We start from the raw sequence: 26,847 nt of genomic DNA, 5'->3' as shown, positions 1-26,847 counted from the left end.
TCAATGGAACCAGACTTTTTTCCAGGTAATTTTGGGTCGTTTCTTTTGGTTCATTCTTCATGAAATTTACATACAATGTAAAAGACATCAGGTATTTTCAAATTATGTCAAAAACTGAAAAACGGCAAAAATGAAGATACAAGGTTTTCTTCCCGACAGCAGCAAATTTTACACTATTTCACACGATACAGCTCATTTGAAATGTTTACTCATCATTTTGATAGCCTTTTATAATTAAATAAGCCTGTTCTGATGTTGCATTTTGCCCCTTTTCAACTGAAATATCATGATATGTATTGTATGTCATGAAAATGTTTTCAAGTATCGTGATATTACATCTTTGCCAAGTTGCCTGACCTTTTAACTAAACCAGTATTTCTAAATCCTGGTGTGTTCTGGCCCCACATTTCAGTGATTTCCTTCTAACTCATGTCACCAACTAACTGACCCTGACGCAGTGTTTTAGCCCAAGGAGAACAGGGTACATGGTGACTTTAGGACCAGGATAGAGAACCCGTGGTCTAGACAGTTCATCCGTTCGCTATTAAAGCACGCTTTCGTTCTTTTCTCTTCATCGTCTCTCTGACTTGTCTTCGTAAACTCCTCTGATCTCTCCACCAAAGCTTCACTGGTGTAGAACATTCGTGTCGAGTCAAATCCTCAAGCAAATTCTTACGAGACGGGGAAGCAAGCGATTTGCATCGACATTTGAATTGCACTTGGACACGCGGACACACCTAACATCCATACACACGCACAGCTCTACCACACGCAGTCCTGTCGTAATGCAGGTGTGTGTTTACCCAGACTAGCATCAGGTCCCAGGCCTGCTGTCTGCCCCACGTAAGGAGCCCCTCCATAGCCACCTGTTTTGCTTGGAAGGCCAAGTCCAGCAGACACAACAGGCTGGCCACCAGTAGCACCAAGCACAGAACCTGGATTGGCGCCTCCTATAGATAAAACACAGCGACTGCATCAAGGAGCACCCACACATTCAGAAAGGGAAATTGGGAAATTACACTGGTCATCAGTCAGGAAACACTGAAATATATATATTAGAAAAATAAATAAATATATTAGGACAATGTAGACAATGTAGGCAATGCAACAACCTATGAAACATTATAAAAGATTATGAAAAGAAAATAACTTAATGTGTGGGTTTGTTGATGGCATGTCACCTTTAGAAAAGCCTTGTAATGCTCTGCTATGTACATATAATACATAGAAATGTTCAGAAAGACTGCAGTACACCACACAGACCATAGGAGGTGATATGGCTTTTTCTGTTTTACTGTAAAGAAAAAAACACTTGTTGCACAGACAAAACTCTAAATCATTGTGGTGCTGTGATGGTGACAGGAAACTGCAGTAAGCAGAACGATCTGATTGGTCAATTACTAAGCAAGTCCACTCATTAGCTCCAGCCCTAAAATCTGCCACCAAGATTTCATCAAACAGGATGGAAACAAACTTGACCAGTTTGAAAGACTCTTCTTACCGTACTTCGCAGACTTGGGGTCAGTGCTTATTCCTAGTGCTGGAGCTCCAAAGCCTCCAGCTCCCAGACCTACAGCAGTACAGACACATCAAATACTCTTAGCTGCTGAGTTCAACACACAGAATAATGCACATTGCTGAAGGATCTCGCATTGAGGATTAGCTGAGATGTGTTAATATGTATGGTACAGTTGGAAGGTGGTAGCACCTTTTATCAGTCACCTTCATTAAGAAGTATGAAGGTTTTGAAACACAATAAATCAACACACTTCATCACTTCATCACTTCAAAATGTCTGCTTAGGTGGTTGAGATACACCGATCAGGCATAACATTCTGACCACCTCCTTGTTTCTACACTCATTGTCCATTTTATCAGCTCCACTTACTATATAGGTGCACTTTGTAGTTCTACAATTACAGACTGTAGTCCATCTGTTTCCCTTTTACCCTGTTCTTCAGTGGTCAGGACCCCCATGGACCCTCACAGAGCAGGTACTATTTGGGTGGTGGATCATTCTCAGGTTCTGACCACTGAAGGTCATAATGTTATGCCTGATCGGTGTATAAACAGAGGCACTCAGAGTGCTTTGATGTGAAATGCTTCATTTGTAGTGAAGCTTAAAGACTGTGCTGTGGTGCTGTTACAGTGGTGGTGATAGGAACGAGGGGTCGCCATGTCGACAACACAAATATAGCCATTTTATTTACTATTCAAAGCCACAATTTTTTCTGTGTAATGTTCATGATGGCCAAAAGTGGTCAACCGTCACGCCTCCCTCTGTCCTGGCTGAAACTACAGCCAACGGGGCCACCCAGGACTCCAATTCCCAGAACCTCTTGCTGAATCACATGACTCAGGACTCTCACCGATCCACCCACCAGCGCTCTTCATCTCCAGACTACTAATTTCACACAGCTGTTTCTGTGGTTTGTTAGTTTAGTATTTAAGCCCGGGCTTTAGATTAGGTTATTTGCGAAGTATCATTACATCCATATGCATATCAAGTGTTTCTCCCGTGTTCCTGACTGTTGTCCTGTGTATGACCCGTTTTCCGCTTATGACCCTGATTCTAGCTGTACCCTTTTGTTCTGTGTTGGTTTTCTGGTTTTCGACTTTCTGCTTTGTGATGTTGGACAACCCCTTTAACATTAAAGATCTCAACTCACGCCTCTGCTGTGAGCGTCTGACTCCGCCTGCCAGCGTTATATCAACCTGAAAAATAAGATTTGTGGACTATTTTGCCTTAGAACACCCTTCATGTATCCCTTAACCATAAATGGATTAAAATAAACTGATTAACCCTCTATTGCACGATGTTGCCTCAGGGCAACAAACCCATTTTCCTCACTTTACAATAGCATTATACATATTTAACGACAATGACAGGGTTAACAATAGAGGGCAGAGTTTATGTAAGTCAATAAAAAGCATGTACATGGTCACTGTCTCTTAAACCTCTCTTAAACACGGTTAAACCTCCTTTTAAACATTCAGTATCATTTGTTTTGAGAATTCACAGAAATATGTTTGTTGCCTAGAAGCAACACTGTGCGACAGTGGAATGGATTTATCCAGTCACAAGGCAGGTCTCATCACTTCAGGGCTCTATATCATTTCTTACCATTGTTGCACAATGTTGCCTCCAAGCAACATACACCAAAGGATACATTATTATTTAAAAAAAAAGTTTTTGAACTTAATAATCAGGTCAATTTTATGCAAGAAATCGAATATTTTTTAATTGCTCTCCTAATTTGTGCTGTAGAGGGTTCATCAGTGTCTCAGGCTTTAGGCAGTGTATTCATAACTATTGCATATAACAACTTTTTGTTTTGTGAAGGAGCTTTTAGAGGCATTAGACACGCCAGATGTCTGGTTCCTATCACCACCACTCTGAACAACTCTGACTCGGTTCGTTTCTCTGGAATGAAGCATTTCACATCAAACCACTCAGAGCGGCTTTGTTTACATGTTAACCATTAAACAATACAGACATTTTGAAAAATCGGTGGCGTTCCCCTTCGAGTGTCTTACAGGGCCTTGACGCTGCATGATTTGTTTCCTGAAAACCTCGAAGCGCTCTCCGAGATTCGAGTGCGACTGTACAGACGCCAAAATAAAGCTGTGAGAAACTAGTTTACCTGCTCCCAAGTGCTTAAAGTGTTTAGTTAGACTCAGCTCTTACCAGCCTTGCCTCCAAGCCCAGCGCCATCAGCTAACGCTGCTGGATAGCCAAGCTCTGTAACATAATTATAATTCCCATTTGATTATAATTATGCCTGCGCGTTAGTACAGTGCTGGGACAGTGTTATAAAGGCATGATCAAACTCACCAGCTCCAAAGCCACCATCATATCCATTAATGCCATACACATTGCCATAGCCTGGAGAGAGTGGGGGGGGGGCATTGCTTGATTATTTCACTGCCTCAAATTATATACTGTTTAAAATGTAAAAAGAAATCTGCCTCAAGTCGAACGTAAAGCTTTGTGTAAAAAACAAAAGAGCACATGATGTTTGTGCCTTCTTATGCAACCAGCGCTGGTTAGAAAACAATATACTGAGAGTGACGGCAGCGGCTGTAGACGGCCTGTGGTACACAGATGCAGACATACACATGCTGATAACAGTTGGCAATGCATTAGCAGAAGTCTTCGCCCTCAGCTTCTTAGCTTCATCTAAACCACAGGGCAGCAAGAAGGACTTGTGAATCCTTCCCAACTCTCTGTATGCAGGCAGAACACCGATATGAGCCTCTACACCATCAATTAATACATGTATTGTGGAAGACAATGAATAACGCCTTTTGTCTTCTTGTCTGTATTGTGTGACACATCAAACTTGACTCTCAGAAGACTGAGCAGGCAGATGTGTCAGATTAGTCACTGCTTCCGGAGTGAAGTGTTGATAAGGCCGCTTAACCTCTCTGACCATGACCATATCCTGTCACATTATCGGTAAAGATGACTCACCACACGCGCCCTAAATTAGCCGTTCTAATGAGAACATACATACATGCTCTCAAAAAAGTGCTTGTTTATTAACTACAATTAGAACAAATACAGATAAATAAACAGTATACTGTGACTTGGTCTTCCAGTGTGTTGGCTTAACTATTTCCAAAGCCCTCCTTGTAGTGACCATGCAATACCTAATTTATCTGATCAGTCCTTCATTAAATTAAGTCAGGTGTGCTGCTGATGGAGTTTAGTCTAAGAAACAGCCGGAGAGCACTGAAGATTATCAAGAAGGAACCAATTCTTTTTTTTTTTTTTACTTTATTCTTCTAACCAACGTATTAACTTTTTTAAAAAAACAACAATCAAAAACGTTTTACTCTATTTATTATTAGTATTTAGTCTTAGATTATTCAGTGCTTTTACAGGCAAAAACATACTGCAGAAAAAGAGAGTTTTAAACAATTTAGGACTTTTAGGACAATTTAAAGATTTTTGCATAGTACTGTAGATATATCACCAGGCATCATATGCAATTTAAATATATATATATATATATATATATATATATATATATATATATATATATATATATCATTGTTTCTTCTGTTGTCAGAAGAAAACCTTGTATATCCAAAATGGAAACTTTACAGGAGAAGGAAAAAACCTACTTTACTTTTAATGCAAGTCAATGGAACCAGACTTTTTTACAAGTCATTTTGGGCCGTTTCTTTTAGTCCATTCATCATGAAATTTATAAACAACGTAAAGGACAAAAGGTATTTTCAAATGATGTCACAAACTAAAAAACAACTAAAATAGAGATATAAGGTTTTTTTCTGACAGCAGTGATATTTGTGTATATATATATATATATATATATATACACACACACCAACTGGCCACTTACCTTAATCTACACTTTTTTAGCTCCACTTACCTTATAAGCACACCTTGTAGTTCTATAATTACAGAGTACAGTCCATGTTTTTCTGCATACTTTGTTAGCCTCCTTTTACCCTGTTCTTCAATGGTCTGGACCACCATTGGACCACCAGAGAGCGGGTATTGTTCAGTGGTGGATCATTCTCAGCACTGCAGTGACACTGACGTGGGGGTGGTGTGTTAGTGTGCGTTGTGTGTGGTTTTAAAAACTGTGTCCACTCACTGTCCACTCTTTTAGACACTCCTACCTTGTTAATCTACATTGTAGAGGTAAAGTCAGAGACAATAGCTCATCTGCTGCACATTTTGTGCAGATTTTTATTTGGCTCTTTATTAGTGGTCACATGATGCTGCCCACAAGATGCTATTGGCTATTCTCAGTCCAGCAGTGACACTGAGGTGTTTAAAAACTCCAGCAGCACTGCTGTGTCTGATCCACTTAGACCAGCGCAACACACACTAACACACCACCACCATATCAGTGTCACTGCAGTGCTGAGAATGACCCACCACTCGAATACCCGCTCTGTGAGGGTCCATGGGGGTCCTGACCACTGAAGAACAGGGTAAAAGGGGGCTAACAAAGTATGCAGAGAAACAGATGGACTACAGTCTGTAACTGTAGAACTACACAGTGCACCTATATAGTAAGTGGAGCTGATAAAATGGCCAAAGAGTGTAGATGCCCAGAGTTGTACTTACTGAAGTGGCCGGTTGGTGTATATAGCACAAAATATTGGGCTTAACAAAACAGAGTGTGTATTACAATCAGGGCATTTTAATTTAAGATCAAAGACCAGCACATGAAGTAGAAATCAGCAAAAAAAATGAACAGCACTGCTGAAAATGAGACAAAGATAAAGAAGTTAAGGTGAAATAAAACAAAAATGGCCTTACCAGTCTGTTTGCCCACTCTACCAACTGGTAATCCACCCCAGCCAAGAGCTAAATCAGAATACACAAAGTCTTTCATTACTCCAGCAACTGTATTAGATTGGGACAAGATCAAATAATGTGTCTGCATATTCAATCTAACATAATAAATAGGTCTGTTTACAGGACTAATTGAAAGAGCAGATGATCTTCTGATCATCACGAGTTGAGAAATGTTTCGTAACAGTTTCGTACCCGCTTCATAGCCGTTAGCTAGACCTGCTCCTGGATAGCTGCCTGTGCCGAGGCCGTACCCTGCCAAAAACAACCACACGTGCTTTAAAATACACTGATATCGAGACAGTGGGATGAAATGATGCTCCTTGATAGATGTCGTGATTTGAAAGAAAGCTGTGGAGCAGAAAATCATGGTATTGTGTAGTTGATATAATCACAAAGGACGGCTTATAGTATGTATAATTAGTAACTATACATAATATACACTTAAACCTACTCTACACCTACCCCTGACCTTAACTACCCTACACATAACCTACTCTACACCTACCCTGACCTTAACTACCCTACACATAACCTACTCTACACCTACCCCTGACCTTAACTACCCTACACATAACCTACTCTACACCTACCCCTGACCTTAACTACCCTACACATAACCTACTCTACACCTACCCCTAACCTTAACTACCCCACACATAACCTACTCTACACCTACCCCTAACCTTAACTACCCCACACATAACCTACTCTACACCTACCCCTACCTAACTACCCTACACATATTACTCTATACCTACCCCTGACCTTAACTACCCTACACATAACCTACTCTACACCTACCCCTGACCTTAACTACCCCACACATAACTTACTCTATACCTACCCCTAACCTTAACTACCCCACACATAACCTACCCAAGCATTCAGTGAATTACACACCATAAACTGAACAATACACACTGTCCAAACCGTACACTGTGGTTTTATCACCTACACTTTACCCCAGTATCACACACATCATTAAACAGCATGGCAGAAGAGCCTGTGGAGCCAAAAAACACTGACACATGACAAACCATACATACTGTGTGCACGTCTGTGACAACAGCCAAAGTGACTGGGCAGTGATAAAGGAAAGCGAACTGAAAGGTTTCACACACACACAAAATCAGTGCTCAGCAGCACAACAAATTCAAAAAGGGGAGAAGGAGTGGAAAAGGGAAGTGAGGGGTGGAGCGTGGGACTCAAACGCCTTGGATAAGAGAGGTGTATGTAGGGTGTGTAGCCAGATCAAGGTGAAGCAGCAGAGGATCCATAGTGAATGGTGGATTTTTACGGGCCTAAATCCTTCATCATCTCGGCAGAGATTCCATTGACTAGCCCAGTGATTTAGGACGTTAAAAATACCACCCTGTGGCTGACATGCATGTGGCCACACAGCCTATGACACACTTTAGTTAGAGAGTTTACCAGTCTTGGACATTTTGGCAGCCTTTCTGCGGAGGATGGCTGCTCCTACACCATACGGATCAACAGTCAGTTTAAAAAACACACAATCGCCATTTCAACACAAGCCACACTCTATTTGACCAAGTTCTAAAAAAACCTTGCGTCGAAACTTCCTTCTCCATAGAAAACTCAGCAGAGTTTACAGTTTACATCTTCATGGTATGGCATTCAACTCAAATGATCAATGTATGTTTAATTCAATGAGTATGAGTTCATCAGTGGTTCCCAGTCACAGTCACAGCACTGACTGGACTCCATCGGTAAGCTGAGAAAGATGTACTGAAACAGGGAAGGCATAAAATGTGCAATAGGCTCTTCTGGAATAGTGTTGGGAACCACTGGTATACGCAGTGTAGATTGCTAGAAACAGCATTGGCAGGCTTTTACCTTTACCTCCTTGTCCATTGACTCCTATAGGCCCTGGTCCATAACCTACAAAGCACAGCACTCATGACCAGCCGCTAAAAAGATCATTTTCTACAAGCCTAGTGGCAAAATGATGAAATCTTCTGTAACAGTTCGTAACATCTTCCTCTGTCTTTCGAGACGTAATAAAAGTTCTTAGCTAAAAATAAAGGCAGCAAGATGCAATGATATGCAATGGAGGTTTAACATCGCTTCAAGCTCTCCTACTACCGGTCAAGACACCCTGCTATATCGATCATTCAATAGTGTCGACTCTGCTGAAACACAAGGTTTAATCGACAAGTATGGATATGGCTGTGGTGCTTTACCGTTGCTTATAACTCCAGCTCCATTAGACACTCCTGCCCCTGGGCTGTAGCCTACAGACCACATTATTAGTTAACTATACAATACATCACAATCTGAGCTAAAAATAACAACAAACCTGATCATAAATTACAATATAATGGCACGAAAGTCAACTGTAGGGCACACACATGCAGGTTTACCGTTAGCTTTAGCTCCTTTTCCATTTCCATTAATTATCCCTGCTCCAGAGCCATACCCTGAAGATCACAACACTAAGGTTGTAACAACAAAACGGCATTTTATAAAACTAAACAGTGAAGTGAGACTGAAGAGCGCTGGTTTTACCTCCCTGTCCATTGGGTACCACCGGTGCTGGGACGTAACCTACAGACCAAGACAACAGATGCTTGGTACAAGCTAGTGTGAATAATTTCCTTACATTATTTAATTCCTCTAGAGGTCATTCCACTGGACATAGCTACACCTCAAATATCCTAAGCCACTAGTCAATAAAGCACCACAGCATCTACACACATATATAAGACATACAGGCACCAGAGAGTTACCATTGCTTGGAACACCTTGTCCATTTGGCACTCCTGGAGTTGGAGCATATCCTAAAGATCACAACACGGGTTACAGAACGAAGCCAGAGGAGTACGACATCTTATTGTTTTCACTATGGGACAAAACTACATTTGCAACTGAACTGTGAGTCTCACAAATAAATGCAAAGTCCTTTTACCATTGCCTTTTTCTCCCTGTGCAAGTGGAAGTCCTCCTCCAAGCCCATTACCTAAAAACGTACACATATGAAGCAACAAGGAATGGTGTGTCTTGTGAAAGAAAAACAACAAATATGCAATCACACACATGATAACACTCACACACAATGCGTACAAAGATTAAAGGATGACTATGACAAAATATTAGAGGATGACAAGAGAAAAACATAGTAGTATTTCAGTTATTATGAATAATAGTCACTTAACCCTTGTGTGGTGTTCAGGTCTGTGGGACCCATTTTCAATGTTCACCAGAATAAAAAATCATGTGATTTATTATTATTTGAAGCTCAGATTCTTGCCCTTTGCTCATTTTCTGTGTAGAACATATAAAATAACCCATTTTCAGTGTCTTCACTCTGTTCACCCCCCCACACATTTATATTACACATGTGGTGTTGGGCTGAACCCGCGGGGAGTAAAAGTGTGGAGGTGCTGTGTCCTTCACTCTGTTCTCCTCCTACATGGCCTGCTGTTAGTGTGTGTGTGTGTGTGTGTGTGCATGTGTGTGTGTGGGTGGACAACATGGACAGGCTGCTGACTGGCTACAGCTGCTAAAGGAGAACCCTACGCTGGACACTTGTGATATTTTAAACATCTGCTATTTTTACATAAATTGTTTTGGCTGTATTGATTTAAAAAACCAATAATGTGGTGGGTCCACCAGACCACTGAGTAACAAACACATCGACACCACATAAGAGTTAATAGGGCTTTTATGGTGAGATTTTACCTTGACAAAACTAAAAGCAAACACTTTTGCTGGACAGAACATTAAAGTGGTTCATACAACAGATGATGCTTTTTACAATATAAAAGGTCACAAAACACGTCACATTAGCTGCGGCCGTGAAAGACAAGCTGTACTAATCCAGAGGAAATTCAAACACAGACACATGAACTAAAGCAAGTAATGGACACTTTGTCTTACATACAGAAAGGGCAAATTAGGCAAACATCAAACACATCAAATTACCCTGAACGCAGTTATTCTGCCGTCTGGGTCAACCAGGGCAAGATTTTTGTCAACTGGTGCTAAAATCGGCCACCAAGAAGTTTGTCCTTCAGTGCAGAGAAGGAAGGAGAACGAAGACTCTGAACCTTTGAGACTTCTGCTCTCTTGTATACATGGAATTCATGAAGAGAGCCTTTAATTAAGGTATGGTCTTTCCAAAGGGGAGCAACAGAATTTGCACAAAACATGCAAAAGACTTCCTTTCTTGCCAGATTTTTACTCATCTGTGCTTTTTGCATTAAAGTATTTCTATGACATTCACTCTCCAGCCAAAAGAAGCGTTTCGAACGTGCAGCTAAGAACGTCCTAAACATTTTGTCGAAGTTCCTTCAAGACTTTGCCATCAACAGCGAATGATACCAACACGCTTCTCACTAGCTGGCCCCGGTGCCTCAGCTGTGAGAACTTACTTCTGTGGTTTGACAATCAAAACTTCGAGACTTCCCTACCAGTCGCTGAAGAGACAGCCAGAGCTGTCTGAACCTGAGCCTGCGAAACAGCCAGAAGTCTCACTACTTCTCATTCAGATGAAGTAGTACAAAGAGGCTAAACCTTTAAAGCCTTTCCATTTTCAACTGAACCTGTCGCTGCCTGAGACTGAATATAAGCAGTGTGAAACACCATCACTAGCTTCAGGCCCACAAGTCTTCAGCCTTCCTAGCACCTCAGGCATCTTCACAAAAAGCTGATCAGCAATACTAGAGAAGAAGTGATTTGTACTATAATGGGCTGAACATAGAGGCCACACAAAAGCAGCTAATCAACAAAATACAGCCACCCACAAAGCTATACTCAAATGATTGTAATCAAGGCACAAAGACTTTAAACTCAAGGAAAGAAACGGTGGATTTTCGACAGCAGCCAAATGATATAGCATCTAAACTAATCCAACAAAAGTGCCACATGTAGTGATGCTAAGGTGCGTTATTTAAGGTTCTCCTCTAACAGCCCTGAGAACACGCAACCAAAATACAACTAGGTCACTACGAAAATGTTTGGAGTAGAAAACTAGTTTCTTTAGGTTTCCGATGGAACTAACAAGATATGTACGTTTATACACCTTCTTTTTATCAATGTTCAAACTGCGTTAATTGCCGGTTAATTATTAACTGTCAACTAACAACAAAATTTGCATCCCTGCATCACACACTTGCTCTGAAACCACATCAAGTTGGTAAATAATAAAGCAGTAAGCCACGAGAGGCTGTGGGTTTCTGTGATTTTATCACGGGAAGAGTGTTCTTAGTGGAGTGGAGGCCTAAAACTCCCGTCCCTTGATAAAATCACAGTAACACACAGCCTCAAGTGGCTTATTGCTTTTATAAAACAGCAGCCAACATAAAATACGATAAAATACACGACTTTACAGAAAATATTTAAGTTATTAATAATAATAAGCGACATAAACAACTACGCCGCCAAGAAATGTGGTTTGTTTAAAGTTTGGTATTGTTGCCACGCAACCATGGACGCTGAATGAGGAGAACGTTGGTCGCCCATCGCTGTATATTGCGGTCATTTCATGAATATTATCATGAAGTTTTTGTTGTAAAAAGAACCAACATATGATAACAGCACTGTTTAATGCAAAGTACTTTTTGGTTACCAAATTACCACCGAGTCTTATTTAGCACCAATCCAGCGACGCCCTCTTCTCACACTGGGGCTGAATCTCAAACGGCTCCCTGCTCCCTACATAGTGCACTACATAGGAGTTTAAATACTGGATTCTGCAGCCAAACGGTGCAAAAAGTGATTTGGAAATAGTGTTTTAGGACTCCACATCCACACTCGATACATGATGCACTGTTTGGCTCTAGAAGCTAGAACTTCTAAACTTTCATAGCTAGAACACTATTTAGGGAGTACAGAGCTGTTTGGGATTCAGCCTGGGTTTGACCGTACAACTGACCGAAACACCAACATCTGAAGTGCGTAATCAATTCAAGTGACATTTCTAAGACTTATATATGTTTCACAGTTAGTCATAACTTAAGTACTTTAATTCAAGCCTGTGATATTAATGATGGAGTTGTTATATTTTAGCCTGTTAGCTAGCTGACCAGCCTAGTTCTAGTTAAGAATATAAGTCTCCAGCCCCTCAGTTTAAACAAAAAAATGGGGTCTTCCTTCATCAATACACTCAGTGGTCCATGCAAGTGGCATGAGATTATTCCATTTACAGCACAAGGGTTTTTCGTGCCGAGTTCAGTTGTTGTGAGGTGGTAATAGGAGTGGTGTATCGTGGATTTTACAATGGCTTCAAACACTGCTCAGCCAATCAGATTTTAGGACCGGATCTGTTTTATAATCTCGAATAGACTTGCCTTTGTTTTTGTTTTTAATATAGAGGCAGAAACTACTCTGTTACAGAGTGCCAACCAACCTTCAATGGTGGGGAACCTTTCAGAGTCTCCCAAACCCCACACAAGAACAGCACATCAGCCCAGCGTTTGGGTCTGCTGGTGTTTGCTGAAGAATGCTGTGACTGTCTGCTCTCAGCATCAGAGGATGATCAAAAACATGCACATGAACAAAAATGCAAATGCGTGTTATTCTAAGATCCATTATCCGCATCTACTGACAAAAAAGGCCCTGCTAACATTAGGAGGCCTGCTTTCACACACCTGCACACAAAAGCCAGGGATCACTGTCGGCTCCATCAAAACACTCGTGATGTGAACTGAACTGAGAGGTGTGGAAAGCAGACGTGGTAAAACGGTGCGGAGGGGCAGGTTATGCTATGTACAAACCAACATCACAGGCACAGCAGAGTAGATACAAAGGGAGTGGATACAAAAGACACCCACAGCTTCAAAAAGGTTTTCATTTTTGTTTTTACCCAGTCTGGAGGTCTCAGGGCCCTGTCCTGTGGGAACAACCCCGCCCACATCACCTACTGGTGGCATCAGGTACCATAACCACAGCCTCCATATGTCCAGGAAACAGTACTGTGACTAAGGGCAGGTGTGTCTCGCATATTTCCACAGAGGTGGTCATTTTCTACTAAAAAACAAGCCTTTTTCTGATCTTCATGGTTAACAGTACCCATTAAGTTCACTCTGCCCAATCCCATCTGATCTTCGTGGAACTTAAGATGTGGAACTAAAACTAGGACCAAACCGATATACTGTATGATGCTGTTCTGAACAACAATCAAGCATATGGTCAGGTAATATGGGACGGCAGTAACTGGCCTCTTAAATATGACACCTTGGCTGATCATCACCAGGAAGACAAGGAAGATTTTCTTCACACACTTCACACAATAAACAGCGTGAGTCTATATAAACATATGAAATTACAGGAACCACAAATTCAGGACACAAAACGGAAGAAAACATTCGCAAAACGAAATTATTACGTGTGCAAGAAAAAATGACATGACTGGAAAAACATGGTACTGGACAGTCGTCGATCACAAGGCCCAATGAGAGTAAAACGAGTCTCGCTAACTGTGAGTTAACTTACCGCGTCCAGCACCAGGGTATCCACCGGCACCGTAACCTAGCAACAAGACAGGATCAGGGCCAAGGTTAGTGCAAATGGAAATAAACAAATTACTGCTCCATCTTTTACAAACAACACACACACACACACACATACACACACACGCACACACACGCACACACACACACACACACACAGTTACATCCACCCATATAAATCAACACCATGACATTTAATCATAGCCAATGAAAAGCATATATCACAACCTTTGAAATGTTACTATCATGGCCCAGTGTTGGTTTTTGGATTAGATCAGACTCACGTCCCCAGGTGTCACATGGTAGGGAGACATACTGAACTCAGATAAGCTCACAAGAACGTACAGCTAAAATATACACACTCTCATACTCGCACAACCCACAGAGGACACACTGACAAAGACAAAACCCACAGAGGACACACTCACCTGGCTGGAGTCCATAGCCATTAGGGTATCCTGAAAGAAAGCAGAAACTGAGTTCATTCATGCCAATAATCAATTAGGCCTGATCTTACTACTGCAGGAATAGCTGTGAAGGAACCCTTTCTGAGAGTGAGCAATACTGTCCTGCAAGAATATTGTAATATTTGTTCAGTAAATTATTACCATTTTTTTTTGAGAAGCCAACATAGAAGAATGAAGAAAATAACAGTGGTGGACAGTAATGAAGTAAATCTTGTCGTTACTGTACTTAAGTAGTTTTTCGTGTATCTGTACTGAAGTTTTTCCATTTTGGGCGACTTTTTACTTTCACTCCACCACATTTCAAAGACTAATATCTTAATTTTTACTCCACCGCATTATGTGAAATCTGTTGTTCCTTTTGGTTTATGTGTGAATAAAAACGTAACATGTCAAAACAAAAGAAGCGCAAAGTAAGAACACCAATGAGGGCACAGCGGTCACTTTGTTTTGAGCTTGTTTTGACCTGTTGGTCATACCGACCCAGTGCAGCAGACGGTTCAACATCAGTGCAGCAGCGTAAAATTCTGGGAAAGTCTATTCAACATAAATGATGAACTAACCTAACTTTGTGTAAACAGACCACAATATAGAAATATGTACTCATATGCAGTTGTGACTGACGTGTCTTTATTCTGAATTTATACAAACACGATTTCATTTTATAGTAAATTAGTTTCAGCTAGATGATGTTTATGAACAGAGACCTACAGATGCAGTTTAGTAAAGGAAACTCATTTGTGAATCTGAGTTTTAAGTTTTTAATAAGCTCATTTTAACTTGTAACTCAGTTCAAATAAATCTTAAACTGAAACTTTGCTTGTTTGTAAAAAGTGATTTCAGAGCCACTCAGTTCTACCTGATGGGAACTGTTTGCCTTCAGTGTTTTGTGCTCATGATAATTTTAATGGACATCAGCGTCACTAATTAATGACATTCTATTAAAAGACTGGTTTACCAAGAGAGACACTGGAGTATTTTCACCTAAAATGAGTTAATAAAGCAGAGTCTTCTTATAAAAACGGTAAAAGGACATTAAAGTCATAATTAATCTTTTAGTACTTTTACTTTTGATATTTAAGTACATTTGAAGGCTAATACTGTTGTACTTTTACTCAAGTGGAGGTCTAAAGGGAGGAACTTCTACTTTTACTGCAGTAATATTTTACCTTGGGTATCTCTACTTTAACTCAGGTACATGGTTTGTGTACTTCGTCCACCACTGGAAAAAACACCTAAGGGTCCCTCACCTCGTCCTCCTAGCTTTCCTGCCTGAGACCCCAGGGCCACTCCCAGCCCGTTTCCAAGTCCAAGTCCAAGTCCTGCTCCAAGACTAGCACCTACCACCAAAACCAACCAGAGCATTTCAGAAAGGAGCCTGCTTACAAATATCGCCTACACTTTAAGGACACTCTGAGCTGTACTTGAAAAGAAGGGCACCTCAAGCTTTATTTGAAACATGAATGAAATGTGCCTTGCAAAATAATAGTAATACGTGAACATAGAAAATACGGGAAAAGCATTATTATTCCTACCGAAACCTCCTAGGGCTCCTCCGTAGCCTTGTTTCGCACCTCCTCTACCTGATAAGGGCCTGTATCCTCCCGCTTGAAGAAAACAACACCATATGAATTCTTATGGACATATTTTGCATTTTTTACAACAAGGTTTCTATCCTTCCTTTACCACCAGCACAATGAAGATCTAACGACGTCAGCTCACCTCCAAGGTAACGACCAGCTGTTTAAAACAGAACACAGGAGAGATTACTGCAGTTATTAGAGTGTTATATTGCTATATTCTCTCTTTTTGTAACAAAACCTCAAATTTCACAAAGACTTATCATGAAATATAAAGGGCAGCTGGGATTTTCAACTGGTGTAAATAATAAGTTTAAATAGTAAATAGTAAGCTTTATATGACATTAACAATATACTTAAATACACTTAAACATGCTCAAATATACACGACACATATCAGTGCACCACAGCATAAAAAACTCATTTCAAATCACATGTAAGAACTGAAATGAATCATGTTCTTTTTGATCTAGATGTTATAAAGGTCTGTATCTGAGAGATTTATCCACCGTCCAGATTTATCCACAGTTAACGATCGATCATCAGAGCACATCCTCATCACTGTCCTGTTGGCAAGGACAACTCAAGATATGCCTGCAACCTTCACAAGCCCCACCATCCCTCAGCCAACACACACACTTCAGGGGTTATAAGTCATAGTACTTACTGCCTGCCTTTCCAGGTTTCCCTCCATAGCCACGGCCTCCGAGAACACCAGCGCCTAGAGAGGAAGAGTGCAGAAAGGGTGCAGAATGCACAGAGCAAGCACTAAATAAGACTTGAAGAAAGCTATATGTATACAGTAGGGCTGGGCGATACAACGATAATGATAATTATCGCGATATAACTTTCATCAATAGAAATATAAGAAATGTTCGATAGATGTTCGATATAATAGAGCATTCTTACACTTCCACATTCTAGCGACAGCCCTGGTGGCGTTTTCTACTGCAAGGGAAGTGACACTACTCTGCTGTCGCCACGAGAGGGCGCATTTCCGAGTTTTTTGACATGACTGGGGGGGTTCAAGGAGTGAAATGAGTCGCCAAATATACTTTAGCGACATCTAAAACATGGAGTTATATATTCCCTGTTTGAGTGGAGCGACCAGCGATCTGTTCTCCTGTGACCAAGTGCGAGGGACGAGATCAGTGGCGTAACTGTACTGTCCTACAGCGAACTCACCTGTTTCCCAACATCCTAAAAAGCTTTAGCAGCATTAAATCATGTCTGCTTGATGCTACTGTAGATCAAACAAGGCAAAAAAGCGCTGATTTCAGTTTAAACGTACCAAAAAGGAGGACTCTGTTTGTTTAGTGTTAAAGATTCACTCTGCAGTTGATGGTTTTACACAGCGAGCGTCAGATTTATTGTGGTTCACCCCTCAAACTACTATGACAGAACAGAGAAATCCAGACGTCGCTAGCTGGTGTCTGAATACTGTGATATGCTCTGACATGGATGTGGTAGGACTGATGGCAGTAAGGCGGTGTGATCCATCACTGACGTACTGAGCCAGCTAATGTTTGCTGTTCATACTAAGTTGACGTTGTTGGGAAACTAAACAGTTTAGCACTGTTGTCGGCCACTTGTTTAGCACTTGTAACTGGACAGCCGAGCGCTCGTCACCAGACAGCTAAAAATAATCTGTTTTCTTTCTTAAATTATGACTATTACAACAATTGCGGCTGTGCTTTCCCAGCTGGTAAAAACAGCTGACCAGACACTTTCTCCCACTCTCCCATGACAGACCTGTGAAATGTTCCACCGTTTGGTGAGTGTTTGTCATGTCATGTCTTATCCTGTATGTATCCCATACAGGATAAGTTTAAAACAACAATTAACCACTCAGGAGCAAAAATCAGCCTTCAAACTTGAAAGTAATAACGATTTGACATTTATCGTGATATGTATCGATATCGAACGATACGAAATGTTTTAAACGTGATAGCATTTTTGGCCATATCGCCCAGCCCTAGTATACAGTAGGGAATACCACAATATAGACAACATCACATCCTCACAAACCTCCAGGCTTTGCACCGAGACCAGCACCGCCAAGACCAGCACCTTAAAAACAACAAAAAAATACATCAATACTCGGGAAGAGCTTAGAGGGATAGAGATGTGTTTAACACACTCTACTGGGCTTTGATAAGCAGTGAGCTTCTACCTCCTGTTCATGATAGGTGGAAATGAGATAATTACTGGGATAAATACTTGGATAATGTAACTGGATAACTACTGGCATGATTACTAGGATCATAACTGGGTTAAGTACATTTACATTTAAGCACTGGGCAGATCCAGAACAACTTCATATTACATCATATTACAGAGGTAGGCAATCATAATGTGTTTGCCCAGGTGGGGAATCGAACCTCAGTCTAGCATGGAGACAGCAGCAGTATTACCTACCTGGGCAAGCACTCCATGCCACGTCCTTGGGCAAGACCCTTAACGTTATGATTGTCTACCTCTGTAACATGATAATTGTTTTTAATATGTCAAAAATACTGGATATTTTCAGGAATAATAACATTGATTTGTGGACAACATTAGGTAACTAAAGAGATAATTGCTAGGTTAATTGAATGGGATAAGAAAATACTGGATTAATTACTGGGTTAACAAAATACTCCACACTGCTTTACCTCGACTTGGTACCAATCTCCCCAGGGTTCCAGTCTGAGGCCTGACGCCTAATTAAAAAAAAACACAGGGAGCAGAGAGAGAGAGAGAGAGAGAGAGAGAGAGAGAGAGATATAAGACTATGAACTTGTTGAACTGATGTGGCCTCTTTCACGGATGGCAGCAAGTCAATAAATTGACTGAGTGATTGAAATTACTGTAATTAATAAAACAGTGCGTACACTGCTTTAACATGAGGCGTAACTGCAGCCCCTCGGGGTGAACGTAAAGGAGCGAGACAGTAAGCATCAGGCCGATTTAAGACAGACAGCTTCTGATGTCAAGATGCTGATAAACAGTTCCGTGGTAGCTGATAAATGATGTAAAACTGTGCATGCATTCAACGCTTCTCCCCCTCGTCTGTGAGCGTTTTATGCCTCTCCTCGTTTGCGTTTCTCAGGAGGATGGCAACGCAGCTTTCATGGCCGATAAAGTATGATGGCTGACGTAAAAGGCGATTAGCTGTGCGAATGTCGTTGGGCTCAGAGCCGACTCAGCACAAACCAGGAACAGGCCTCCATTGATGCGCACATGCGCTTGGACAAACGGATGGACTGTGTGCGGGTCGTAAAAGCCTCCGCTCGCGGCTGGTCGTCAAATTTTGACCACCTCTGCCACCCCCAGGCCGAGGCCTGTGATTTTCAGCCACAGTGGCGAGACATGAAATACGGGCGGCTTTTATGCTGCGGCTGTGGACGCAACCCTGTCAGCTGGCCAGCGTCCAGACAACTGAGACGTGCTTTGGAGTGATGCCATTCACCCCAGTGAGGTTTTTTTTCTCCCCTATTTATCGACTGTTTCAAAAATCTCACGTAGAGTTGTTATGGTCTGCGCGAGCGGGGATTAAGAAAAATAAGCTTGACTTACACAAACCATATGATAAAAGACACACAACATCCCAGCGTCTAACAGTTTTATGGGCCACATCTTCATTGCGGTACAGTATTGCGTGCCATGTCACACAACCCCTAATCTGTCATTCATGTAACCATCTGTGGCGCTGTGTGTAAATGGGGATTAGGAGGAAAAATCTGTGGACTGAAAATACATTCGGTGACGCAGAACCGCTGCACCGAAATAGAGTATTAATCCATGAATTGACTGAGATGACAATCTATTTGGCACTGCAAAGTAATCCCAATGCTCTGTTGGGATGATTGGCCGGATGCTGGGGCCAGTGTCACAAAGTACTCTGAGACAGTGGCTTAATTGTAGTTCTAGTACAGTAAATGTGCAAAAACTGCTAAAGGCAACTGGAATTGAGCTGGAAAACTGTGCCGCCACTGCTCACTCGCTTCACTCACACTTTTCCCTGTGACACATTCTTTATTAGTCATTTTGCAGTAATGCAGTGAAGTCCGTCTGTACGCTGTGTGCCTTAAAACTCATTATACTGTAGACTCCCTCAGATAGCAGGTTACCAAGTGAGGGCACTGCCGGGGAACAGATAGCGTCGCACTTCAGTGGAATTTGTCACTTTCAGACTTTTCGCAGTTAGAGCTCAGGGTAAGGGCGTCCTGACCCTTTTCCCAATGCTGGGCTACACTGTTAGAAAAATACATGTTCCTGAACAGTTCCTGGTTTGGCTGTACAGTTCTAAGGGGAAAAAGATCAACTTTTACTTGATGTGGATGTCATTTATGTTGTAAAAAGGCTCTTTAAAGAACCATCCACTGAAAGATTCTTTGGGGATCTAAAAGAGATTCTATACTTTTGGGCACCATTTATTTTTAAGACGGTAGGCTGGAATATCCTTTTATCATCTAGCTCTGAGAGTGGACCTCCACAGTCTGATCATGAAGTCAGAGTATGGATCAGTGTCCTTCAGTCGCAGCATCAGTAAACAGGAGAATTCAGAAATATGAACATTCATTGACTGATCTGCGTCATTAAGGGAAGCACACATACACTGTATATCTAGACTGGATCCAAGTCAACGCTGCAGACGCTAATGCACAAGTGGCTAGATTACAGAAAACCAGTTTAGCTACGACCTCTTTTCCAAAAAAAGTTGGGACGCTGTGCAAAATGTAAATAAAAACAAAATGCAACAATGTGCAAATCATTTAAACCCAATATTTCATTGGAAATAGCACAAAGACAACATATCAAATGTTGAAACTGAGAAATTTTTGTGTTTTTTGAAAAATATATGCCCATTTTAAATTTGAGGCCAACAACATGTTCCAAAAAAGTTGGGACGGGGGGCAACAAAAGGCTGGTAAAGTTGTGTCATGATTAAAAACACCTGGTGGTTCATTGGCAACAGGTCAGTAACATGATTGGGTATAAAAGAGCATCTCAGAGAGGCTGAGTCTTTCAGAAGTACAGATCAAGAGGGGTTCACCACTCTGTGAAAGACTGCACCATCAAATAGTGCAACAATTCAAGAATAACGTTTCTCAACGTAAAATAGCAACGAACTTTTGCTTTCCATCATCTACGGTTCATTGTATTCTATTTTTATTTACATTCTGCACAGCGTCCCAACTTTTTTTGGAAATGGGGTTGAACATGTCCAGATTACCTTTTGGTATTAAGATATTTAAACATAACGTACTTAAGAGTCGCCTTCAGAGAGCCAGCATTCACTATCCATTTAGGTGAGTAAACCCTGAGCAACAGTGGATAGATGAGCTTTTATTTTACACTAGTGTTCATTCCCAACTAGGTCTGCACAAAAATTACATTAAAACTGTGATCTTGATTCCTTACTCAATACAAGTCAATTCAACAACAGCGGCGATTCTGAAGACCATAGCAAGCATCCCATGACGGTAGCATGCTGATCACAATGGGTGTGTCACCACCATAACCGGGCTTTTGTTCTTACGGGAGTTCAGCTCAGCTATGTGCATTTTAGATCAGAAGCAGTGGCCACAACCCTTCTGCCTCACACCACTGCTGCCAGCAGAGCCCCTGTATTTTAATATTTCATAGTAATGTAAAACCTTATTCTCTGTTTATGTTGCTCTTTTGTTATTGTTTGCTATCCGGTGTCGACCAGAGGAGGATGGGCTCCCCTTTTGAGTCTTGGATCCTCTCAAGGTTTCTTCCTCTTGCTTTTAGGGAGTTTTTCCTTGCCACCGTTGCCATTGGCGACGCTCATGGGGGCTCGGACTCTGATTTTTCTGTAAAGCTGCTTTGCAACAACACCTGTTGTAAAAAGCGCTATATAAATAAACTTTGACTTGACTTGTCAATGTGACCAATCACACCAGCTGTGTGCGACAGGCTCTCTGCTTCAAGTACTGCATGAATGACGATGGAAGGGAGGCCAGGTTGTCACACTGCCTAATTTTTGGTGTTTGCCATGAGCTGGAGGCCACTAGGAGCATGTACAGAAGATTTGTACAGGTCAAGCAGTAATTATTTTGATTGCATTTGAACAGAAATTTCACTTCATAAAGCAACTTCTTTATGCACACTAACACACCACCACCACATCAGTGTCACTGCAGTGCTGAGAATGACCCACCACCCAAATAGTACCTGCTCTGTGAGGGTCCATGGGGGTCCTGACCACTGTAGAACAGAGTAAAAGGGGGCTAACAAAGTATGCAGAGAAACAGATGGACTACAGTCTGTAACTGTAGAACTACAAAGTGCACCTATATAGTAAGTGGAGCTGATAAAATGGACAATGAGCGTAGAAACAAGGAGGTGGTCAGAATGTTATGCCTGATAGGTGTATATAACTCACTGCTCAAAGTTTGGCTATGCAAAGAATTTTGTACGGTATATGTACTTTCTTTAAAAAAACTGGAATTTTGAAGAATCATAAGTAAAAATTGTGAAAAAAATCCCATTTATTCAAGAATGTTTCCGGCTTTTAGCTCAAAACATTTTCATTACACTCTCATTAAAGGACACGAAATAGTTTTAGTGTCACTACTGAAGTTGCTCGATAAGTTCAATGCATTTCATGCAGTTCCCACACATTAAACAATGTATTAGCATTAGTTACTGACGTAGACGCTCGTTAAAAAACTAAGAACGAACTTTTTCATTTCAACAAAATGTTAAACTCCAGACTGATGTCACTCAAACCCTCAGAAACTCCTGCTTCCAGAGCTGCGTTCTGTACACCATCTCTCTAACCCAACCGCATCTCCATGCATCTCTCACTCTGCTACCTTTCACTCTCCAAAAGCACCTCAGATGAACGTGCCCCCCCCTCCCCCACTGCTTCTTACCTCCTTGTAAAGTGCAGTGTGCCAGCCACAGCAGCACTGAAGTCTGCAGGAGCCTCTGACCCAACATGGCAGCCAACAGACAAACAGGCAGACGCAGAGAAGGATGGGAGGCCAAGAGGATAGACGAGGACGGATGAGCTGGCCGGCTTCGGAGACGCGAGTAATGGCCAGTCTCGGTGTCTGCATGCCCTTTAAATATGCTCTAGACTCCTGTGCCTTCCCTCCACCGGAGCCCTGCCTTCTACCATGAAATTGGGCACCACTTAGCCCAACCACCTGCCCTGTGTGGCTCTCCTTGTGCGCTCCCAGACTGGACCAGATATCCAGACCCAAGAAAACACTCATCCAAAGACGCCATGCACATTCTGACCATTCAGGTGTATTAACAGGTCAGTGCAAGAGGATGAGAGAGACAAAGACACTCAAACTCAAGACAGAGACAAGAGGAAGATGTTCAGAGGGACATTTAGTAATATGTGCTCTTCGTCAAGGAACTAGCTTGATGCCCAAAACCACAAAATGGGACACAGACTGAAAAAAGTAATGCGCTGACGTGATTCAGATGTGAACCTTGTTTCCAAATGACCACAATTTCGTCCTTGGCAAAACATTCTTGATACATAATTCACTAATGTGAATATAATGTAGACATTTGTCTAAAGTAAATATAATACATCACTGTTTTTAGTGTGCTAAGCTCCACAATAACTCACTAGGCTAAGTATATGGGTGAATTCCTGACCAAAGATCAGTTAAGGTCACAATAGCTTGCTCCATCTGACACACATCCCCTGGCACACAGCCTTCCTCCACACGGACAGCCAAGTGCAAGATTTATGGCAAAAGAAACATGGAGTGAGTCACCATCCCATCCTTGGTGCACTTTCACAATGGACCAGGGCAGATTTACTGGCAGGCCAGGCTTGTCTTTTACTAAAGCAGTGTACAGTTTTCTTCTCGTCATTACGGATCTATCAAACACACATTTCCTGTAACAGTACAGTTTAACACCACAAAGCACCAGACATTCTCAAAATGGTGTCTTCTTACAGAAAACATCACCCTGAAGTGTTAACGTTTCGTAACAGTTGCAAGTGAATAGAAGTCTGTAAGCATTAAATTATACTAAATGGTCCCTGTGCGTTTTTAGTCAATGAGTGTGTTTACATGCACTTAATAATCCAACCATGATTGGATTTCTGCAGTTATCCGATTATTCAAACACCATACTCTGATCTAGAAATCCGATTAAGAAATCTGATAAAGAGAGCTGGATTTTAGCTCAGTATTCAGATTTCTCAGTGCATGTGAACTCTTACTCTGATTTCTTTCGAATTTCTCAGTCTGCACATGTGCAAAAACAGACAGGGCGGTACCGGAAAAGCATGCAGCGTTGCCGTGCGAGACGCAGCAAAACACTTTTGGGGTGACGCTGAAACCAAACACGAAATAAAGGATTTAAATGTTCTTCATCTTCTGGATGATGCATGTCCATATTTTCAGGTAAAGTGGCACAATGTCCTTTTTTAAAAAGTCAAGGCATAAATTTGAGTTTTACGTTACGTTTACATCACATCTTCCTCTGTGAGTTTATTGGCTGGTTGTAAAGCAGAACTGTCTGACTCATGTAGACCTGGAGTTTCCCCATTATCTGATTACTCAAGTGCATGTAAATCTGATTACTGACAAAATCTGATTTTCTGCAGTTATTAGATTATTAAGTGCATGTGAACGAACTCTTTGCTAGGGAAGTCAGTCAATATTAGCTTTCAATTTACTCCATTTTTCTTTTCTCTTTTTTTAAACTTTACTGTTCTAATTTTATGATTATCATTAGACGACGTCCAGGAGAAAAGACTGATTAATAAAAGCACGAACAAACATAGCTAAAGAACAAAGGGCGTGTGGTGTAATCTAGCATCCAGTTGCTAACAGGACTATTTTACAGATATGGTTACACAGTAATACATAATACAGACACGCATACAAATCACCTTTTGCGTATCCTCTTAATCGCTTGTGCTGGTTGCCCTAATGGGGTATTTTTTCTCCCAGTTGTAACATAAGCCATAATTTCAAGCCATTGTTTTTTGTTGGGGGGGGGTCTTGCTGCTTCCACTACCTTGCTATGGTCTTTTTACTATCTACCAATAATATTTTAAGCAGATATTTATCATTCTTCCCTACTATCTTTTGGGAGCATTTTCCCAAAATAAAGATTCACCCATGAAAACTCATACATAATTCCAAATAAGACACTTTTTCATTAGCTCAGGCATGTTGACAATGCCTGGGGGGATTGGACAAAGCCGAATATCTCAGTTAAACTTCAAAGAATTGACCAATATGTCCCAGAATGTCCCTGACCTACTGGACAGGCTTGGGTTTGGGCTTTATTTAATCAGCAAACTGAGAAATCCTGCTTTGAGGAGTTCCTCCCTGGTTTGGAGATGGCAGACAATCATCACGGCCAAGCTAAAATAACACGCCATGCTACATTAAAACTTATTACCAGCACCATAAACTGGGGCCAACATTGACTGGGTCTGCGTTGCTGCGCGGCCTGTTGCGGATAATTTTACGTAGGTATGGACTGGAGCTTTCACAGTGCACACAGGTGTGCTTTTCAACCCCGACCTTTACAACAATGCCCCTCTATTGCTGAAGCTCGGAAAAATCCAGGCAATGTAGATTTTGTAAACATCAGAGAGGAATAATACAAACTACCGCAGGATGTTGAGTCGCACAAAGTTCCACATTAAACCTCCGTTAATGCTTGTTTTTCACGTAAGGACGGGACCTGGCAGCGACTTTTACTAAATGAAGTCATGTTTAAAGAGTAATTCAGAGCACCACTCACTGCCCTTCTCTCTTCAGCTAGTTTGGGCAATTTTGGGACCTTTTCTGTTTACCCACTTTGATTCTTCTAAGCTTTTTTCACAAATTTTAGGAGGCGCCAAGTATCGCATGCTAAGTGAATGCCCAAACAAGCATTATTTACAAGCAGTTGTGTTTGGATCATCTAGTTTTCGGATGATGTGAATATGAGGCCTTCATTAGAGCCAAACTCTGGCTCGCCACCTTTTCTCCTCTTTATATGCCACTCTAACACCTGTTGCACTGTGTTTGGGGGAAAGAAGCAGGGCTGGAGTATATAGAGTCTGTTTGCACAGACCTCTTCGTAAAGAGATGAGTGACGAACGTGCTACACAAACACGCTTTGTGTGTGCAAAGTGCACCCTCCAGAGACCTCGACTGTACCTGTGGCAGTAATATTCCAGTAATACTAAGTGGCTAGTGTTAGTCAGAGGTTGAAAAATGCATTAGTGCAATGTGATACATCAATCTGAGGGTGGTGATTCAACTGCATTGATTCTGGAAAGTTAGAATAGGTTTTTATCACTATGCTCTATATATTGTAATGTGTGTCTTACAGCTGTATTGCACACTGTCACAATATTCAGTGATTTATTATTCTACTTTGGGCTAAACAATTGTATGTTTAATGATTTTTATCATTCTCAACAGTACAACAATAATTGAACTTGAGATTTCGTGATGCACTGAATCATTTCCTAAAGAATCTTAATCAAAACAAATGAAAAAGTTCATTCGCTTGAATGGAAAAAGGTCAGATTTTGCGAAAAAGGAATTCGCTTCCAGTAGTGATTCATCTCGGTCAGGGGTCGGCAACTCAAATGTTAAGAAGAGCCACTTTCAACAAAAATTAAACCATCTTGGGAGCCACAACATTTTATGCCCATTTTAGTGAAGTAACATTTTACCGTCTTGTCCTAATATATGCCAGCTGATGTCCTAGTATAGACTAAAAAAATGTTCAAAATGAAAACGCAGACTTACTTTGGCTCTGCTTTAAGCTTCAGCTCAGCTATAGTCGCTTTTTTCGCATCTCCGGCAAGAAACTTTTCAACAAAAGTGTAATAGTTTCTTGTAAAATGTCTCAACGTTTGATGGCTGAAGTCAGCTTCTCATTCAGGAGAAAGAAAAAACATACTTTACTTTTAATGTAAGTCAATGGAACAAGACATTTTTCCAATTCATTTTGGGCCGTTTCTTCTGGTCCGTTCATCATGAAATTTATAC

The 26,847-nt window shown here is 41.2% G+C and overlaps 1 protein-coding gene across 1 annotated transcript in view; it reads right to left on the bottom strand.

Annotated features, from left to right (window-relative positions):
* The window catches only part of LOC118821531 (glycine-rich cell wall structural protein), a 27,622-nt gene extending 4,716 nt beyond the window's left edge, over nt 1-22,906 (bottom strand). The window contains exons 1-22 of the mRNA XM_036590197.1: nt 22,744-22,906; nt 18,511-18,558; nt 17,885-17,926; nt 16,524-16,577; nt 15,999-16,016; nt 15,812-15,883; nt 15,527-15,616; nt 14,241-14,270; nt 13,796-13,831; nt 9,270-9,320; nt 9,091-9,141; nt 8,870-8,908; nt 8,725-8,781; nt 8,545-8,595; nt 8,204-8,242; nt 7,772-7,816; nt 6,533-6,592; nt 6,302-6,349; nt 3,836-3,886; nt 3,689-3,742; nt 1,502-1,570; nt 804-950 (exon numbers count right to left, since the gene is read on the bottom strand). Of these exons, the coding sequence (XP_036446090.1) occupies nt 804-950; nt 1,502-1,570; nt 3,689-3,742; nt 3,836-3,886; nt 6,302-6,349; nt 6,533-6,592; nt 7,772-7,816; nt 8,204-8,242; nt 8,545-8,595; nt 8,725-8,781; nt 8,870-8,908; nt 9,091-9,141; nt 9,270-9,320; nt 13,796-13,831; nt 14,241-14,270; nt 15,527-15,616; nt 15,812-15,883; nt 15,999-16,016; nt 16,524-16,577; nt 17,885-17,926; nt 18,511-18,558; nt 22,744-22,810 (1,219 nt within the window). The 5' untranslated portion in view covers nt 22,811-22,906. The remainder of the gene's footprint in view (nt 1-803; nt 951-1,501; nt 1,571-3,688; nt 3,743-3,835; nt 3,887-6,301; nt 6,350-6,532; nt 6,593-7,771; nt 7,817-8,203; nt 8,243-8,544; nt 8,596-8,724; nt 8,782-8,869; nt 8,909-9,090; nt 9,142-9,269; nt 9,321-13,795; nt 13,832-14,240; nt 14,271-15,526; nt 15,617-15,811; nt 15,884-15,998; nt 16,017-16,523; nt 16,578-17,884; nt 17,927-18,510; nt 18,559-22,743) is intronic.
* Nucleotides 22,907-26,847: the final 3,941 nt, after the last annotated feature.

The sequence above is a fragment of the Colossoma macropomum genome, unplaced genomic scaffold (genome assembly GCF_904425465.1).
Source record: "Colossoma macropomum unplaced genomic scaffold, Colossoma_macropomum, whole genome shotgun sequence".
Lineage (NCBI taxonomy): Eukaryota > Metazoa > Chordata > Actinopteri > Characiformes > Serrasalmidae > Colossoma > Colossoma macropomum.
The sequence above is the reverse complement of the archived record's forward strand: the minus strand, read 5'-3'. Positions and strand labels throughout refer to the sequence as shown.